Below are 20,779 nucleotides of genomic sequence, written 5' to 3'. Positions count from 1 at the left end.
TACCAACATTGGTATCGATAGTTTCCGGGTTTCCCAACCCGGCCACTGTCGGTCTTGAGATCGATTTGCCCACCCCTATGCTGTATCATCACTCAGAGGATCGTGAACACATTTTCATTAATGTCCGTGTCAGTTAGGGCCAATATCATTCCTATAATTTCAGCGAAGCTCTCAATGTGACGTAAAAAAGAAGTGAATTGGCAGGTGCCTTCATCTCTTCAGCTACCGCCAACATTTCGACCACTGTAGTATTCAATATTTCATTCATTGAATCCGCACAAGGTACTGCCATCTTGGAATAGTCAAAATCAGTGGATTCAAGTTGAACCACCAATCAGGGGTTTGAACCCGCCCCCTGACTTGGTGACGTAGGACGACGGATTTATTTTGCTGCAGAAAGTTACACCGTGGACAGAGCCTGTTAAAGGAGAGCCTTGCCACTCCCTATTAAGCCCCATTGTACCGAATTTGGCTGCAGTTCCACCAGAGTTCCACTGGGGGTGATCGCGAGCGAGTGCATGTTGAATGGGAGTCTATGGAGCTAAACGGCTAAATGTGTCTCTTTCGCCTGATTGTTGTTGAGAAATCTCCGATTTGATTGTAGTTTTAGCATGTTCAACATGGATTATAGGTCGAAAGTTGAATGAACGAATACTTATGTCCATTTGAATTCTAACAAGGTGAGTCGTTGTTACCCATAACACGCAAGCATTCTGCTAATGAATGCTGATTGGTTAGTGAAGGACTGATACGACCAGAGCTCCCGCTTGATGGCGTCCGAAGCGGAATTAGACTGTCGGAGCATTAGCAACATTAGCAACAACATTTGCAAGCCAAAACTCTTTCTAGCATGTGTATTGACAGGGAGAGCCTAACCTGTCAGCTGTGTTGTCGATGCCCTGAGAGAAAAAAGAAAGGGAGACAGAAGTCTCACATTATACCGTCTTTGTTGTTGAATTCAAGAGAAGGATGTCTGTTAATGTCTGTAAATAACAGATGCTATTTTCAACACAAAATCCTTAAAATTTGTCATTCAAACGGTATAGTAAAGAACGCGAACCAAGATTATTGCTCCACGACATCGCATTCTGAGGAAATATACCCCCCCAGTATGATCATGATTATTGCTACACAAGCAGGTTCAAAGTATTTCACATGGCATGGCTCTTCATACTAATATATAGGTTCAAAGGCATGCGATTTTAATGCAGTTAGCCTGTGCGTAGGGTGGGTTACTCAGACAGGTCGAAAACAACAGCCTTCTGATCCAGAATCAGCTGTCCTGAAAATGGACCAAAGGTTCACATACCTAGCTTACAAAAGACAAGTACTAAAAACAATGTATCAACCATGTATCAACATCAAAAGAACCATCAAATCCTTTTTTAAGATATGAAATATTATTCTTATTGTTTAAGTCAATTAAATAAATAAAACATAATAATCCCTCAACTACCATGGACTATTCAGTTTTCAGACCTGTCCACCCTATACATACACATGTATTGGTATTCAATTTATGCTATTAAATGTACATAACGCTGGCGTAGAAGGAGAGAAACGTATGCGGGGGGGAGAGCATTTCATGGCAGGTTTTACGTGGGATGTAAGTGCAATGCACCCCCTGTTAACCCTGACTAGGACAGTGTGACATGCCTGAAACTTACTGTGCTTACTCATACTATTGCCCTCAGTGTACAGTAAGAATCATTTGATGCTGGGATATACAGAACTGCCTTGACATAAAGAAAAACTTTGTGAAGATGTACCTCAATAAACATTAGTAACAAAGAAAATAACACGAAAAAGGAGTCACGTATTTATCATACACTAGATTGTATTGGTTATGCATATAACTACAACAGGACAGTGGTTAGGACAACCACTGTCCTGTTGTAGTTATATGCATAACCAATCCTGTCCTGTCAGCTCATTTGTACTGTTTCCCAAAATCAAAATACCTACCAGCAGGTAATATGGGACTGCAACTGCATTGCAAATAATAAAAGGTTTATATTATTGAATTGTTTTCAATATCTTTAATTTTATAGTGTCTGTTATTCACAGAGTGTGTGCATTGCACAATATGGGGCTAGTATGAGTAACCACAGTAAGTTTCAGGCATGTAACACTTTCCTAGTCAGGGTTAGCAGGGGGTGCATTAAGCCTGTCGTGAGATGCACACCCCCTCTATTGTCTGTTCTGTATATCCCAGAATCAAATGATTCTTACTGTACACTGAGGGCACTTGTATGAGTATGCACAGTAAGTTTCAGGCATGTGACACTTTCCTAGTCAGGGTTAGCGGGTGGTGCATTTCGTGACAAGAAGGAATGAAACAAGCCTGTCGTGAGATGCACCCCCCCTCTATTGTCTGTTCTGTATATCCCAGCATCAAATGATTCTTCCTGTACACTGAGGGCACTAGTATGAGTAAGCACAGTAAGTTTCAGGCATGTGACACTTTCCTAGTCAGGGTTAGCGGGGGGTGCATTTTGTGACAAGAAGGAATACAACAAGCCTGTCGTGAGATGCACCCCCCTTCTATTGTCTGTTCTGTATATCCCAGCATCAAATGATTCTTACTGTACACTGAGGGCACTAGTATGAGTAAGCATAGTAAGTTTCAGGCATGTGACACTTTCCTAGTCAGGGTTAGCGGGGGGTGCATTTTGTGACAAGAAGGAATACAACAAGCCTGTCGTGAGATGCACCCCCCTTCTATTGTCTGTTCTGTATATCCCAGCATCAAATGATTCTAACTGTACACTGAGGGCACTAGTATGAGTAAGCACAGTAAGTTTCAGGCATGTCACACTGTCCTAGTCAGGGTTAACAGGGGGTGCATTGCACTTACATCTAATGGGAAACCTGCCATGAAATGCTCTCCCCCCGCATACGTTTCTATCCTTCTACGCCAGCATTATGTACATTTAATAGCATAAATTGAATACCAATACATGTGTATGTATAGGGTGGACAGGTCTGAAAACACAACAGTCCATGGGAGGTGAGGGATTATTATGTTTTATTTTTTCATTTATTTCATTGGTTTAAACAATAAGAATATTTCCTATCTTAAAAAAGGATGTGATGGTTCTTTTGATGTTGATACATGGTTGATACATTGTTTTTAGTACTTGTCTTTTGTAGGCTAGGCATGTGAACCTTTGGTCCCTTTTCAGGACAGCTGATTCTGGATCAGAAGGCTGTTGTTTTCGACCTGTCTGAGTAACCCACCCTACGCACAGGCTAACTGCATTAAAATCGCATGCCTTTGAACCTATACATTAGTATGAAGAGCCATGCCATGTGAAATACTTTGAACCTGCTACACAAAATACATTTTGTGTAGCAGGTTCAAAGTATTTCACATGGCATCATGATCATACTGGGGTATATTTCCTCAGAATGCGATGTTGTGGAGCAAGAATGTTGGTTCGCGTTCTTTACTATACCGTTTGAATGACGAATTTTAAGGGTTTTGTGTTGAAAATAGCATCTGATATTTACACAGATAACAGACATCCTTCTCTTGAATTCAACAATAAAGACGGTATAATGTGAGACTTCTGTCTCCCCTTCTTTTGGATGCAATATCAAGACGAAATCCTTCACTCTTTGAATCGCGCACGCTCCCGTGAGGGGGTGCCAATCCAGAGAGTCATGCATCGGGTGATCCAACACCTGTTCCATAGTGAGAGTGGGGCGGCCAGAGGAATTTTGGTTGGGTGCTGCGGCATATTAAATTTATTATCATATTTTTTTTCTGCGTGAGAAATACAATGTGTGGCGGGAGGGCGTAACTAAAGACCGAAATTAGTGACCGTCACTCTCAATGCGTGACACTTGAGAGCCCTTGCAGGCTACTGACACTGGATCAGAAATCCGCCCATGCATCCTAGGTACCAAATACATCCCATAGGGGGCGACACACACAATGTATGTCGATGCAAACCAAACAACGTTTTGTTTGTTTTAGGTTGAAACCATACATTGTTCGTTTGGTTTGCATTATATATATATATATATATATATATATATATATATATATATATCATATAATAATCGCATATTCAATCGCAATTGCAATATTAGTAAAAATAATTGAAATTATATTATTTTCCAATAATCGTTATCGCTATTGTAAATACATGAACCCAAGTCTGCGCACTTGTCCATGACACCGTTTTACACAAACTACAACAGTGACCTTAGAGAACTACAACTCTGTATTAACTTTTTTAACACGCCCCCGAGCGTGGAGCACTGTGGGAAGGCCAGCGGTGCAGAGCGGTAAAAAAGTCTGCAGTGTGAACGCGAATCGCTTGCCATCGCTCGCCTTCCCACCGTTCACCACGCTCGGGGGCGTTTCAAACAGATGAATGTTAGAATGTAGTTCTCTTAAATCACTGTTGTAGTTGTCATGGCCAAGTGTGTAGACTTGGGTTTACGTAGTTGCAACAGCGATCAAAATACAACTTGTATACAAAATACAAAACTGCTCCACTGCAGCGACGCGAATCGCTTGCCATCGCTCGCCTTCCCACAGTTCACCACGCTCGGGGGCGTTTCAAACGAATGAATGTAGAATTAAGTTCTCTAAAATCACTGTTGTAGTTGTCATGGCCAAGTGTGCAGACTTGGGTTTACGTAGTTGCATCATCGATCAAAATACAACTTGTATACAAAATACAAAACTGCTTAACAGACATACACGTTGACATGTGTAAAAAACGTTTTACTATATTCCTCAGTCTCTGCTAATCTGTCGATACGATAGTGAGTTCCAGCCGGGCTAGCTACCTAGCTAGTTACTACAGAACGAAGTTAAGTAATGTCACTAGACCTATTCGCCTGGCTCGCATCGCATCGCTGCAGTGTGAACGCACTGTAACAGTGCGTGTCCACTGCAGCGACAACATGTTTTCCATTCATTTTCTATGGAGCCAGGCGAATCGCTTGCGTGGTGCATTGTGGGTAGCGACGCAACAGAGTTGAGATTTTCTCAACTTTATTCAAATGAGGAGCGATTTTCGCTAGCGATGGCCAATCGGGGTGTTTTTTCTTGTTTCTCGTAACGTAGCAACCATGGTAAACATTTCTAGCTTTCTAGGTTTCAAGGTGGAGGAGAAACTAATTGTTTGTGTGGCTGCTTACCCAGTCCTGTACGATATAAGCTGTATTTGTACAGAGATGTTAATAATAAAAAAACGATGCATGGCGCAAGGTTGCCGAAGTTGTTGGTGCTTGTACTTTCTAATTCAGTTTAGTGACATTACGTAACTTTGTTCTGTAGTAACTACTTAGCTAGCTAGCCCGGCTGGAACTCCCTATCGTATCGACAGATTAGCAGAGACTGAGTAATATAGTAAAACGTTTTTTACACATGTCAACGTGTATGTCTATTAAACAGTTTGGTATTTTGATCGATGTTGCGAGTACGTAAACCCAAGTCTGCACACTTGGCCATGACAACTACAACAGTGACTTAAAATAACTACATTCTACATGACTCTGTTTGAAACGCCCCCGAGCGTGGTGCACTGTGGGAAGGCGAGCGATGGCAAGCGATTTGCGTCGCTGCAGTGTGAACGCACCGTTACAGTGCGTGTCCACCGCAGCAACGCGAATCGCTTGCCATCGCTCGCCTTCCCACAGTTCACCACGCTCGGGGGCATTTCAAACGGATGAATGTAGAATGTAGTTCTCTAAAATCACTCGTAGTTGTCATGGCCAAGTGTGCAGACTTGGGTTTACGTAGTTGCAACATCAATCAAAATACAACTTGTATACAAAATACAAAACTGCTTAATAGACATACATGTTGACATGTGTAAAAACGTTTTACTATATTCCTCAGTCTCTGCCACAGTAATCTGTCGATACGATAGTGAGTTCCAGCCGGGTTAGCAAGCTAGCTACTACAGAACGAAGTTACGTAATGTCACTAGGCTGAATTAGAAAGTACAAGCACCAACAACTTCGGCAACCTTGCGCCATGCATCATTTTTTAATTATTAACACCTCTGTACAAATACAGCTATGTATCGTACAGGACTGGGTAAGCAGCCACTCAAACGATTAGTTTCTCCTCCACCTTGAAACCTAGAAAGCTAGAAAACACTCAGATTGGCCATCGCTAGCGAAAATCGCTCCTCATTTGCATAAAGTTGAGAAAATCTCAACTCTGTTGCGTCGCGTCGCTACCCACAATGCACCACGCAAGCGATTCGTCTGGCTCCATATAAAATGAATGGAAAACATGTTGTCGCTTGCATCGCGTCGCTGCAGTGGACACGCACTGTTAGAAGTAGGCAGGGACGTATGGAGGACCAAACCTGCCATATTTACAAATGAATGAATGAATAAATAAATGTCCACATCCATGCATTTAGACAGAAATAAACAAATATATATATTAATTAATGCACAATTGTCAATCAATAGTTACATATATTTTACATTTATGTATTTATTTATTTTGTATTTATTTATTTATTGATTGATTTATTTATTCATTCATTCATTCATTCATTCATTTATATATTCATTTATTTATTCATTCATTGTTCCCAATATGATAATGAGAGGAGGCCAGTAGGCGTGGAAACTGATGTTCAGACATTGCAATCAATCCAGAGCCATAGATTCAATCTAGCTAACGCCTGGGACACACTGGCTGCGAAGCGCCCTGGAGCGCCACAATATACTACGAATGGCGCGATGCTGTTCACACTAGACGCGCATTTCTCCACGCCGGTCACCAAGCCTTTCACCTTCTCTGAGATTTTCTTTTCTACATGTAAAGCTGACATGTACATAAACATGGCATAGGCTACAGGCTATTTAGGCAACTTGTTGCTCCAACAATAACCGTCGCAACGGCATCCCATTCCCAACATAACGTGGCAACGTTTGGCTTTTGTTGCCGTAGTCTTTGTAAAATATGTGCTATGGGGCATACAACTCCATTTAGGACTAAGCTACTTTTCATCTTCGATTATTAACTTTGTGTCGTCAATCTTCACAAATTTCTCTTCTGCTTGATTGGGGGCTAGGCCTATATGCCAGATTGTCTATCTCGCTCTTACACACAGGACAAATATGTTGGTTTGACAATCAACAATCAGGATTTTTTATTTTTAAATGTTAACGTTTTTATCGGGGTAAACACATGGTTGGCCGGTCAGCGTAGTGAAGTTGGGTGTTAAGTGATAGCCCACAACTAACGTAGTAAAATCTTTATAACATGTTTGTTTATCCAAATATCATATATGGTGAATTAAATATTTGTTTTCAACAAGGTCAGCCAGCCTGTCCATGTAGGCTATGTTGTCCATGACAGCAAGGATGGATGTGAGGCTACATAATCGAATACAAAGCGTGGAAAACCATTAGCCAATGGTGTGTCAAATACCGCCTACCTATTTTGATTGACACATCTCATTAACATATTGAGAAGAAGAAATACAGGAATGAATGAATGAATGAATAAATGAATAAACACATGAATTAATAAATGAATGAATACATGAATGAATAAATAAATGAATACACAAATAAATACATAAATACATGTAAATTATAAGGTAATATTGATTGACAATTGTGCATTAATTAGTACATGTATTCATTTATTTATGTCTAAATGCATGGATGTGGACATTTATTTATTTATTCATTCATTCATTTTTTAATATGGCAGGTTTGGTCCTCCATAGGGACGTGCACAGGAATGTTAAAGGGCAGTTGCTCTGGCCTGAAAAAAGCCCCCCCCTCCTCCCCCCCAAAAAGAAAAAAATAGCCTGCCTACTAATAATAATTTCATGTCATGCATTACTGCCATCATTTATTCTTCTTGTTAAAACAAATTGTTATAAAATAACCATCAGCAGACATGTAACGCTAGCTTAGTTTTCCTACCAAAAAATTAGCATGTGAGAACGGGCTTGTTGTCTGGTAGTAAAGCTAGCCGTCTGATTATTTAGGCTAAACGTGGCAAACTGAGCCTGGATTTATAACGATGTTAATTGATTTCATAATACTTGATGATGATTGTTTGTTTGTTATACATTTCTACAACTTAAAACTCACCTTTTCTGACAACGTCAAAGCAGTTTATCGACACAGAATAAAACAACCGTGACCGTGCAAGAAAATGCAGGGTCAGGTGGCAGTCGCGTGCAATACCGCAGAGTAAACAGAGTAGGGGGCATACTCTCCTTTGTGACTTCCACTCTCGTTGCCCTTAGGCTTATCGATTGGAAGTGAATATGGCTACTTTATGAAATGTTTCGGGTGGCGATTTTTAAAATCTAGGTCTACATGAAATTCTGCAGCTGTTTAAATTCACAATTATTTATTTTCCTCGGAGGGGCACTTTGATTCGAGGAGGGCAAAAGGGCAGTTGCCCGGGCAACCTTAGCCATAGCCTGTGCACGTCCCTGGAAGTAGGCCAAAAAACCCGCCACCCGCGACCGATACATTTTCACCCGCGACACTGTTTTCAAAGTTGCCCAATTTGGCTAGAAAACTGCGGATATGGCAACCCTGCCTGCGGTTCATGTTGATATGGCAACCCTGCCCTCGGTTCATGTATCTCTACCAAACCTTCTTGCATTAGAACGACGATTATTCGCACCAATAAGAACTCTGACTTTCCCCAACAAGTCCTTTGATTTGACGAGCACCCGTGAAGGCGGGTTCTGTAGACACAAATCATGGAGGTTTTGGAGTTTTATATTATCTGCATGTTATTTTTATATTGTAATTTAACAAGGTTGGTTCATTTCACTCATTGCATTTTTAGAATGATCACTGCCTTCAGCCTGGACACGCGAACTATACCGCCGGTACCTTTAGTTGGAACAATCCGCCACCTGAGTGGCTAAACAGCAGCTAGCCATGTTCTTTTCATAGATTTCCCTTACTCGGCTGCTGGAGCACTGAATAGGCATCTCCAGTTAGCAACGCTAAGCTAGCTACAGAATCCGGGAAGCTTTAGTGAGCTTATTATCTTTGAGGTTCAGTCTAAAGGAAGTGTTTTGAGATTGCATGTTGCGCATTTCCATGTGACTTCTCGAGTTCTTGCCTCGGGAAAACTCTTGTCAAAACATCCACATTTAGTCAGCTGATAAAGCCATCAAAACGGATAACGACTGTGTTTATAGCTAGCTACTATATTTCACACTAACAGAGCTACAGCTAGGTTAGCTGGCGAACGTTAGTTTATCGAGTCCTTTGTTTTGACAAATAACAATAGTTTTCTCCCTTGACATATTGGAAACGCGCGTGACACTTTATTTTTTGTGAAATGGCTCCCCAGAAGCATGGGTCTTCTGGAGGAGGTCACATTGGTTCGGGCCCAAGTTATGGCACCAATACCGGAAAAGCCAATGGCAGTGTGTACCACTCCTCTGCTGTGGTGATGGCCGCAGCCAAGAAGCCCAAGATGGAACACGTTCAAGCCGACCATGAGCTCTTCTTGCAGGCTTTCGAAAGTGAGTTGCTTGTCATCACTAGTTATGCTTTAGAGTGTCCTGCATGCAATAAAACATTCTAATTTAAGTCTTTGAAGTGGATATAAAAATGAGTGCTCGGTTTGATACAACTTTGTGACACTTGACAGAATAACCAGAAAATAGGATTTGGAAAGCAGGACAGACAAAGAATAAGTATGAACAAATAATACCCTGTGTCAGAATCAAATTATTGATTTGAGGAGTTTACATTATGAGCTGTAAATAATACGCTACCATTTTCTACCGAAAGTTAATACAGGTGAAAATACTTGTATATATTGCAGATTCCGTTCGCAATATGAGGGGAAGAATAGTTTATATTAATCTTTAAACCCCACAAGTTTATTTATTCTGAACACAATGCTGAGCCACGTGCAGCCAGCTCCGAAGATGACATGTGCTGCCTTGCAGATGTGCATTCCACTGATAATATTACTGTAGCAACGTCTGGGTCCTAAATCATTCCCGTCAGCATTAAACACTGTTTAATCCTTGATCAGAGCTTTTTACAGCGAAGTTAGTTATGTCCTAGTTTTAGGTAAAACATAATTGACCTCCGAAAGTCATCATTACCGACAAAAAATACCATGTGACATGACATGTAAATTGTCTATTTTCAGAGCCAACTCAAATCTACAGATTTCTTAGAACCAGGAACTTGATAGCAGTGAGTCTTCATGTCTTGAGCATTTACAACATTCACAACTGCCATCAAGTCACTGACAACCATAGCCAGGGACGTGCACAGGAATGTTGAAGGGCAGTTGCTCTGGCCTGAAGAAAGCCCCCTCCTCCCCCCAAAAAAGAAAAAAATAGCCTGCCTACTAATAATAATTTCATGTCATGCATTACTTCCATCATTTATTCTTCTTGTTAAAACAAAATGTTATAAAATAACCATCAGCAGACATGTAGCTTAGTTTTCCTACCAAAAATGTGCATGTGAGAACGGGCTTGTTGTCTGGCAGGAAAGCTAGCCGTCTGATTATTTAGGGTAAACGTGGCAAACTGAACCTGGATTTATAAAGATTTTAATTTATTTCATAAAACTTGATGATGATTGTTTGTTTGTTATAAATTTTTACAACTTAAAACTCACCTTTTCTGACAACGTCAAAGCAGTTTATCGACACAGAATAAAACAACCGTGACCGTCTCTTAAGTGCAAGAAAATGCAGGCTCAGTTGGCAGTCGCGTGCAGTACCGCAGAGTAAACAGAGTAGGGGGCATACCCCCTCTCCTTTGTGACTTCCACTCTCGTTGCCCTTAGGCTTATCGATTGAAAGTGAATAAGGCTACTTTATGAAATGTTTCGGGTGTCGATTTTTTAAATCTAGGTCTACTTGAAATTCTGCAGCTGTTTAAATTCACTATTATTTATTTTCCTCTGAGGGGCACTTTGATTCGAGGAGGGCAAAAGGGCAGTTGCCCGGGCAACCTTAGCCATAGCCTGTGCACGTCCCTGACCATAGCAAATGTTACCTGTGAGTAATATTGTTATTTGTGTTGCTTTTCAGCCCATATTCTTGCACAGAACTCTCACTTATATGTCCCATAGAAACTCAAGAACAAATGCCAAAAGGTAAGGTTCATTGAAGGTATTGGGTTTCCAAAGGGTAATGTTTATTATTCCAGCTGAGAAGATTCTCGTTAACTATTATCACTATACTAAATGTACAGTCCCCTCACTTGTCTTGATGCACATTTATTGTGTTACGGGCAAGTGTGGTCCTTCATTTGCCCAATCGGCCCCGTCACCCAACTGCCCTACCAATCATGTTTCGAGAATTGGCCTACAGATTACCACCAGTCTCTATAAGAAAGCAGCGTGAACTGGGTGTGTGCATGAACTGTGTATGATCACCTCTGCATCGGTATCATATAGCCTTCTATATACAGATGATGTTCCTCTGTGTGCTGGTTTTGTTAATGTATCTCTGGGTACAGGAATTGCTCCAAAGTGGACGACCTGCTGTTCAAAGTGGAGAAGATGAGGGGCGAGCAGGAGACGTACAGGTGAACAACTCAGACCCAATCCTGGGCACTCTTAACATAGTCTAACGCAGTCTTCCTGATGTAGGTATACGTTTCAAAAACAGGCCTTGCCTCTTTTTAGAAAAATAAATCGTCATTGAAATCATCCCAATCACTGAACTTTGGCGACTTATTTTTGTTAGATATTTGGTAGCCCTTCAGCTGTTTGTAGTCACTGTGTCATGTGGATATGTAGTTCAGACTTTAAATAGTACCACATCTTACCTGAGATGGTCATGCTTGACCCACCTGGCATAATGAGAATGGCATTCAACAGTTCTGTCTTCATCTCCTCAGCTTGGCTTCTCACCTGCAACTCACCTTCACCGGCTTCTTCCATGAACTTGGTACGTCTTGAATCAAGACTCACAGCCCAACAGCGGTTTCAGACACATATTCTGACAAGAATTATGAGTATGACAACGTCAGGCTAACTCACAATAACACTGCTTCTAGGATGTTTCTCTAACTCTGCTTTGTGACAACTTCCCAGAAAAGCCATCGCAGGACTCTGAAAATGAGCAGAACTCTGTGTCTTTAGAGGTCCTACTGGTTAAAGTCTGCCACAAGAAGAGAAAGGTGTGTGTACTTTTTATTTGTTTGATGGGACTTGTTTTAGAGTAGGATCTTACAGACTGTGTACTGTATAGGGCTGAACGATTTCGGAAAAAACGCACATTTTTATTTTGACTAATATAGCGATTTAATATGCGATTATTATATGATTTATTATTAATAAATATAGATAGGCAATATACTACTGATCTCCAGTCAGCAACATAACACACAAAGTTCAGAACAATTTCGGAAAACATTCCGCCTGTACCTCTTTGAAAATATTTTGGTCAAATCAAAGCTAAACGTAGGCTAATAACATGTGCAGGTTGCATTCTCTTAACTAGCTAGCTACCGTTTTGGAGAGAAAAAACATGCGCTGTGGGGACCGTCTGAAATATTTAGAATTCGCACATCTAAAGGTTAAATCTGGTAAGAAAAAGAAACACTGAACATTTCTCGTCCAGTCAGTAGCCTAATAGAAACATAATGGCACTGACAGCCATAGTGATCCTACTGTATGTGTATCGCCGAGGGGCATCATATCTTTCGTGATGAACGCTGTTACTGCTTGAGTAATTTCGTACATGAATATGTAGTTAGGCTTTGAAACATTTTGATCAGTGATCCTGTCGGGTGTTATTTGACATACTGGTCTTCAGCATTTTAGCTATGCATCGTACATGGCTTTGTGGTGTTTTTTAGGGCTGAATTAGGTTGGTGGTGTTGTCCCGTGAGGTAGCAACGTTAGCCAGGCAGGTTTTGCACAGGTTTTTAAAGGCAAAATTGGCAAAGTGTCTGTAGTGTCAGGTTCTGTCGAGTCTGAGGCCATCGTACAGGTCAAGGTAAAGTGTAATGTGCACCAAAGTAAAATCGCAGCCTTTGCGATTACAAAATCTCGTTGTCACATCGCGATATTATCGCAAATGCAATTAATCGTTCAGCCCTAATACTGTATATTCTTTCTTTCTCTCACTTTCTTTCTCTCCCCCCTCCGCACATCTCACTACCCTGTTGTCTCCCAGTGAGGACGTGGATACGTCTCATAATGCTACATCAACTTTAGAGGAGGGTCAGTTAGCAAGACTGCCTCACTGTACCTCTCCACGCCAGTCTCCTCCTCCTCTCCTTCCCACAAGCTTGCCTCCAAGTCACCCGGTTGTGTGTGTGTGTGTGTGTGTTGAGCGTGAACTTATACATCCCTCCTCTACACACTTGTTTGACCTGGTGTATTGCATATGAAGCATATGCCAGAGATGTTGAAGGGGTGAGGGCGATGAAATGACAAAAGGACCTGACGCTCTCTTCCTCCTCCCCTTCCCCACCCAGGATGTGAGCTGCCCAGTGAAGCAGGTCCCCACGGGGCAGAAGCAGGTCCCACTAAACCCGGACCCCAGAAAGCCGGCCAGCTGTCCCTCTCTGCTGGTCTCAAGCAGCGAGTTTGAGGCCAGCAACAGCCACATGATCAAGTCTTATTCCCTGCTGTTCAGGGTGTCGCAGCCAGGCTCCACCCACCGCGGCCAGCTCAATGGACTGGGCCGTGCCGAGGGCACTAACAAAAACATAGGTGAGACGGTGAGGGACGGAGAGAGTGAAATTAGGTTTTCATGCAACATGTTTTTGCACAATAATTGTGCAAGATTTGCATATACTTATTTGAAACGTTTAGTGTGTGTGTGTGTTAGACTTTACAGAGGAGCTGCCAAACAGGAAGAAAAGAATGTATTCTCTCAGGGACGAGGGAGAGATAACGTTTGTGGCTCAGATGACTGTGTTCGATAAGAACAGGTGTGACGCCAAATTCCACACTTGTCCCAGACACTAATCTTCCTGAAAAACTGAATGTCTTCTGTAAAGAATGTTAACGTTCTCATCCTCGGGCGTGCAAATACTCGCGTGTGCAGGCGTCTGCAGTTGCTGGATGGGGAGTATGAGGTGTCTATGCAGGAGATGGAAGTGTGTCCTGTTAGCAAGAAGAGGGCTACCTGGGAGACCATCCTTGATGGAAAGGTGTGTGTGTGTGGGGGGTGGGGGGGTTGGGTGGGGAGGCACGACAAATAGATAACATACAACCACAAGACTACAAGACAGCTGTAAAAGTGAGACATAAACAGCAGACCCATTCATAGAGTTATAGCTACAGTTCACCCAAAAATACACACAATACATGCTCAAAGCTCCCAAAAATAAATGTGAAAAACTCGACAGCAATGTCAGTTTCCAGCAATCATGACCGGGTTCCTCAAGATAAACCACAGACCTTATTGTTAAGGTCATGTTGCAACAATTTTTATTCTACTGAACTTTCTCCATGAAACTGCTTTTCAAATGTATTTTGAGCACCACAATCCTAAGTGCCATCTAGCTTCATTATTTCGAGAGAAAGCAGACATTTCTACGGCCGATATCTACAAAACTCAGCAATTCACAAAAAAAAATCTAGATAGGCAAATGGGTAAGTGGATAAATATCTTTGGGTGAACCATCCCAGTGTTTACCCTAGGATTTTGTTTTGCAGTGGGGCAAGGTCTGTCCGACCCCCCCCCCCCCCGCCCCCCTCCCTCCCCCGCCAAAATAAAGTTCTAACCCTATATTTTGGAGTAGATTAATGTAATAGTCTAATAACAAATGTAATATTGCATATATTTTTGTCCTATTTTCCGTAAAGTAATACAGTTAGGTTACTTAAAGTATGTTCTAAATGGCAGAAATATGCTGCCATATGATGCAGAGCGTCTGCTAAATGACTAAATGTAAATGTAAAAGTTATAATTGACGTAACAACTTATTGTAAATGGTCAGTAGCCTAGCCTATCGATCAAGGTACTCGAAAGCATGTACAGTGTCGGCTTCATTTGATCTTATAGGCTAAGCATTCTTTAGCAAATAATAAAAATATAGCCACTAGCAAGGGCAGCAATCGCTATAGAATCAACAGGCATGCAATTATGCTAGCAGGGGAAGAATACAAACAACGAAAATCACCAGTTAACTTAAATTTGCAATAACTGTAGACTAATACAATAACAGGCTTTAATGAACTGAAAACATAAGTTATACGACTTACAGTTCTCAAAGATGCACACGCAATCTCAACTGCGCTGTGACGCGCGTCCTTGCTATTCTCCGACATGCACTCTAACAATCACCGCTGATAGATGGCCTATTTCTGATACCGTGGCGGCAGAAATTTAGCTGTGGCAGGCCGCCACGACAAAATCAACATAGGGGAAACACTGCATCCCTTTAACTATAATCTCCGGTCTGTATCTTTGCTGCTGAGCCCAGTGCCTACCTCCGTTCGAGACCTTTTCCCGGGGTCCCACGCTGCAGTTCACGCTGCGCTGGACTGGCGAGGCCAGAGGCCACTCCACGGCACCTGTGGCCAAGCCCCTCGCTACACGCAACTCAGACTGTGCCAGTGCTGCCGCCAGTGAGCCCAGACCGGGAACTGTCAGACCATCCCACATGCTTGGTGAGATGGCCGAGAGGGGTTAAATTGGGGTTTCCATAACTTGTGCTTCGTCTGTGAGTTTGTGGATGGCCAGCCAATCTGCCTGCTGCGCTTCCTGACTCACTCGCAGCCCCGTCCTCTCATGTAGTACTGAAGGAGCCTCTGAGTAGCGACGTACAGACCAGGAGAGAGAACATCTCAATGGAGACTCAGCAGAAGCTGCGCATATTCTACCAGGTGAGAGTGAGACACTCATCACACACTAGTATAGATGTGGAGGTTGAACAAATACTTCAGAGGTGACTAAGAATTTCATTTGTGATCTGAGAAATATAAGTACCAAAACCACTGAAGAAATGTCATCACAAGCTGCATTACTATCAATAATTCTAGGAATCTGTTTGTGTCTGCCACCAATTTGATCATGGGCACTATGCACGAGTATAGCCTAATTTTCAATATTTTTTAATTCTTTAAGCGGGGTGGGAGGATGTTTTGGCGGGTCGGGACGCCCCTCCAATACAATGGTACGGGTAGGATTCACAGCAGGGGGCCAAAATAATTTTCTGTGGCAATTACCTTTTTCTCTGTTATTGATTGGTGTGGCATGTGTTCATTTTTTATGCCCCACTCCCCTCTATTTGACTGTACCTACCTTATACCACTGCCATTCTTTTAAACTCTGCCTCTTAGTTCCTGTACAACAACAACACGAGGCAGCAGACTGAGGCCAGGGATGACCTCCACTGTCCCTGGTGCACCCTAAACTGCAGGAAGCTCTACAGCCTGCTAAAGCACCTCAAACTCTCGCACAGCCGTTTCATCTTCAATTATGTGGTGAGGGACCCTGTGTGTGTGTGAGCAAAAGACTAGGAATGAGGCAACAATCAGGAAATGGATCTCCAGTTACAGAACTGCATAAGTGCGTTGCTCAGGTGCTTAAGTAGATTTAGTCTCTTCTTCCTAACTTCAACTTCTCCCTGCTTCTCCCCATCCATTTTTTTCTCCCGTTCCTTTCCTCTCAATTGCCCCTCTCTTTCCTTTCCTACTCATCCACCTCCTTCACCCCCCAGCCCCATCCAAAGGGCGCCCGGGTAGACGTGTCCATCAATGAGTGCTACGACGGTTCGTATGTGGGCAACCCCCAGGAGGTCCACAGCCAGCCTGGCTTTGCCTTCAGCAGAAATGGGCCCGTCAAGAGGACCGCCGTCACACATGTCTTTGTCTGCAGGTAACACACCCTCAAGTCTTTGATCACACATGAACACAGAAAACTGAACCAATTTATTTTACACAAATCACACCTGAAGCAAACATTGTATAGAGATAGCCACTCAGCGGATCAGTCACACCCTGCCTCTACTCCCCACTCTCAGGCCCAGGCGGGTGCGCCCCAGCCTGACTGAGTTCCTGGAGCCGGAGGACGGCGAGGAAGAGCAGCAGAGGACCTACGTGAGCGGACACAACCGTCTGTACTTCCGTAGCGACAGCTGCGTACCCCGCTGGCCCCAGGAGATGGAGGTGGACAGCGAGGACGAACAGGACCCTGCCTGGCTGCGGGAGAAGACGGCCACGGTGGGACACTGGCACACGAACGCACGCATGCCGTCGTACCCGCGCAAGCACAAAAACTCCACACATCCGATAAGCAGACTCAAACACATGTAAAGGCCCATGATGGTGACGTTGATCTGACTGTCCCGTTAACAGCAAATCGAGGAGTTTACAGACGTGAACGAAGGGGAGAAGGAGATCATGAAGCTGTGGAACCTACACGTCCTGAAGCATGGGTATGATGGCTAGGAATGCATACCGAAACCCAGTATTAAACTGGCCCCGGTGCTAAATTCTGAAAGACCGTAGTATCGATAAGCTCTGACGCTATTGGTTCTGCTTTCGGTACTGGAGAAATTACAAAAATATATTGCCTATTTATTATTGTTCAAGATGGTGTAGCCAATGTTATTGAGAAGCACTTTTTGTCATATTTGCCTAAATAAACTTCACATCTTGATAGCAACCAATACGTATAAAGGTTTAACGGTAACATGAAATCAATCAAGCATCAGTGGGCATCGCAAGACTGTAAAAAACAACCAATCATTAAGCCGGGCCCAGTCTAATGGTTGGAGGGACTACCTGTCTGTCTGTCTGTCTACCTGCGCGCACTTTGCCCCTCCAATCAATGTGCGTTACGGTAGTTCTCAATCAGGCAGAGGTGTTATTAACAACTGAGCAAGAGGCACATGAATTGCGGAGGAACAGCAGGCAACAAATCCAATTAAATCCAATCTCAGTTAAAAGACAAAAGATTAATCAGACATTAGATGAAAATAAATATGAATTAGCAATAAGTAAAACCATATCAATGGTCGAGTCAATATTGTTGCTTTTCCACACTAAAGTTACCGCAGCCAGCTGTTGACAGCTCACCAGCAATAAGTTACAAAATATTAGCCTATAGAATTTCCCAATACTAACATGCTAGCTTGAAAAGAGTGAATACTACATTTACATTTAGTAGATGCTCTTATCCAAAACGACTTACAGTAAGTACAGGGACTTTCCCCCCAAGGCAAGTAGGGTGAAGTCACTGTTAACATTTTAAATGCGTTAGAACACGTTCATATTGAAGACGAGTTCTTTCAGAATCAGCAACATATATTAGCAGCTCGACTGACTGATTTCCTTCTCATACATTCCCGTAGCGTCACAGTGCATTTCCCTGTTGAAGCTCAGCTTCCATGGACTTCAATGGGGTTACTCTGAACAGGTTTTTTCAGTGCTTCGAAACTATACGGTCATTGGATGAATCTCAGCAGATTATGTCCCGCCTCGGACGCTCAGCGTCTCTGGGGGTGAATGGAGGAGTGGGCTGGCCTGGACGTTGGGCTTCCACGTGATGATTGGAGGGTCTGTTGAAAGATTGCATCTCCTTTTGATTGACAGTAATTTTGTACTACAAAAAGTCACCGAAAGTATTCAAACTCAGTCCCATTGCGGATTTTGCAACTGTAGTTGAAGGACAAACTGCAGCAACCTATTTCTTGGTATTTGCCTCGCGAAATTGCTAACCAATATTCATCATATATAACCTAATTTCCACATTTCCTCCTTGATTAATATTGTTTTGTTAGATTGTTGGTTCATTCAGTAGGCTAGGCTTGTTGTAGGGGTGAATTAGCCTGTGAACTAGCCAAATAAATACAACATTTTTAGGATGTAGGTCGAAAATGAGCTTCCCCTCTTTAAAAGACCAGCAGCCGCCACTAAAATGGGGTCGGCTTCTGCCCCGGGCCCCAGATGTCCTTAACCTGGCCCTGGATGCTACAGTAGCATGTTCAGCCGGATGGTGCACCCGCAAATAGTGGCGCAAAACTCTGATTGGATCACGGTTTTTAGTCAATCATCTGATCATTTTTGGGATAATCAAAAAAAGAGACAACATTTTACTTGTATGTCGAATTATTTTAATTTGATCATTAATCTGTCCTATCTTCAACCTCCCTTCCGACAGCTATATAGCAGACAACCAGATGAAGCAAGCATGCCTGCAGTTCGTGGAATGCTACGGTCCCTACCTTACCCATGGGAGCCTGTGCAGGAACTTCCTGCTCCACCTGGTGAGCATGCACGACTTTAACCTGGTCAGCACAGCCACTATCGACCAGGCCATGGCCCGTCTGAGGCAGATCCAGGCCCAGCAGGAGAGGGATGGAGACGGGGAGGGTGGCGGTTCAGCTGGGGAGGGGGCAGAGGAGGAAGAGAAAGAGGGCGGAGACATCGAGGAATGGGAGACGGCGGTCGAGGACATCGATTCGCAGCCTGAGTCGGCGGAGTACGCCAGCTGCAGTGAGGACAAGGGCAGCAGCGGGTACTTGGCGGACGGCCGGAATGGTGGTGGCGCAGAGGACAATCCTGGAACTGTCACCGCTGACACAGAGTGGCAGAGCAAAAGGCTGACTCTTTGAGCCCCCCCCCCCCCCCCCCCCCCAGGAAGAACTGTAGTGGTAGGTGATTGGTTGGGGGAGAGGGGGAAGAGTGGACAAGTGGGGAGAGAGGATAGTTCCAAACAGCCGCACTGAGACATAGATGACAGGCCAGAACTTGGAATGTTAAGTACACCAAACTGGTTAAAACAGGGTTATGTCAGGATATATATATATATATAAGTTTCTGCCCTTGGCTAAACTTTAGTTGTTCTTTAATCAACATCATTCAGCACTTTCTCAGGTGCTTTGGATTTGATACTGTAGTTAATTTGATAGTGTTGGATGTAGAAGGCATTTATCATGATTGTTTTGTAAGGGGAGTCTTTGAGGGGTTCTTACAACTCGGAAGACTTGTTTAAAAGTGTTTCTGTCTAGTTTTGTTGGGCATTTTGGCCCCCTAAATGATTTTGTACTGACATCTAGCTCTTGGGAAGTGTTGGGCTCATGAAGGTCATTGGCTCTTTGATGAGTTTGCAAGCCCCGTTCAGAGTAGCCAAACACTTTACTGGTCAGCCTGCTGTGCTCCTCCCACACCCAAAGGCAAACCTTTCCGGCAGGTCACATTAGTCAGAAGAAGCGTCTCTCATTTCAGTCAGTCGTCTGCATAGATACATTAAATATGATCATGTATCAGTTTAGGTGGGGAACCAATTGTCAGAAACGGAGCTAGTGGATCAGCATCAGGTCATTTGATCCAAGTTCTGATCAAATGGTTGAATGACTGACCTGAGGTCAACCGCTAGGGAGGACTGTCCTGGCCTACCATTACAGCCTGTCTATCTACACCCCCTACTAACCCCAGTGAGGTGTATACCGTCATCCACCACTATCATGGACTGGGACTGGGCCATTATCTGGGGATCTGTGACATAGGGGTCTGGGTTTTTCCTACTACAGATCAAGCTGGTACTAGATCCAGACTCCCCAGTAAAACTGAAGGAAAGTCAAGAGCTCTCACCAGACACCTGGTCAACATTGCATGAACTTATGTTTTCTTAAATTAAATTTTTTTGAATTAAATTTTCTTTATTGTAGTGCTTTTTTTTCTCACGTCATTCCTTTGACCACTGATCTGAAAATGTGAATTTAAGGATGGATTGGAGTGTTAGTGAAGCTGAGCCACTTGTTAAAATGTTAGTTTACAGACCAAAGGGGGTTGGAGCCCCAAAAGTTTAATTAGCCCCCCCAAAAAAATGTTTTATGAAAATAAAATAACACTA

The 20,779-nt window shown here is 43.0% G+C and overlaps 1 protein-coding gene across 7 annotated transcripts; it reads left to right on the top strand.

The window, feature by feature from the left end:
• The first annotated feature begins 521 nt into the window (after positions 1 to 521).
• LOC146253596 (polycomb protein suz12-B-like) lies at positions 522 to 20,579 on the top strand. 7 transcript variants are annotated; one of them, XM_084677570.1, is made up of 17 exons: positions 522 to 680; positions 9,329 to 9,503; positions 10,145 to 10,191; positions 11,042 to 11,106; positions 11,472 to 11,540; positions 11,856 to 11,905; positions 12,052 to 12,137; positions 13,443 to 13,680; positions 13,799 to 13,901; positions 14,018 to 14,123; positions 15,402 to 15,588; positions 15,698 to 15,804; positions 16,261 to 16,404; positions 16,641 to 16,798; positions 16,944 to 17,142; positions 17,278 to 17,357; positions 19,085 to 20,579. In XM_084677570.1, the coding sequence occupies exons 2-17, from the start codon at positions 9,431 to 9,433 to the stop codon at positions 19,536 to 19,538; spliced, it is 2,166 nt and encodes a 721-aa protein (XP_084533696.1). In that variant the 5' UTR covers positions 522 to 680; positions 9,329 to 9,430; the 3' UTR covers positions 19,539 to 20,579. The 7 variants fall into 7 exon arrangements, with proteins under 7 accessions (XP_084533696.1, XP_084533695.1, XP_084533693.1 ...); XM_084677569.1 differs by lacking the exon at positions 522 to 680 and adding an exon at positions 8,555 to 8,782; XM_084677567.1 differs by lacking the exon at positions 522 to 680 and adding an exon at positions 8,709 to 8,729.
• The last annotated feature ends 200 nt before the right edge of the window (positions 20,580 to 20,779 follow it).

Source organism: Hypomesus nipponensis, chromosome 17 (assembly GCF_054491055.1).
Source record: "Hypomesus nipponensis isolate SF chromosome 17, ASM5449105v1, whole genome shotgun sequence".
Lineage (NCBI taxonomy): Eukaryota > Metazoa > Chordata > Actinopteri > Osmeriformes > Osmeridae > Hypomesus > Hypomesus nipponensis.
The sequence above is the reverse complement of the archived record's forward strand: the minus strand, read 5'-3'. Positions and strand labels throughout refer to the sequence as shown.

What these genes read in the sequence shown, in the direction of transcription:
- LOC146253596 (XM_084677565.1), top strand. Translation starts at nt 8,814, where the DNA reads ATGATCACTGCCTTCAGCCTGGACACGCGAACTATACCGCCG. An exon ending in AGACCATCCTTGATGGAAAG is followed by an intron (nt 14,124 to 15,401) that starts GTGTGTGTGTGT and finishes TGCTGAGCCCAG; the next exon opens with TGCCTACCTCCGTTCGAGAC. An exon ending in TGCGGGAGAAGACGGCCACG is followed by an intron (nt 17,143 to 17,277) that starts GTGGGACACTGG and finishes TCCCGTTAACAG; the next exon opens with CAAATCGAGGAGTTTACAGA.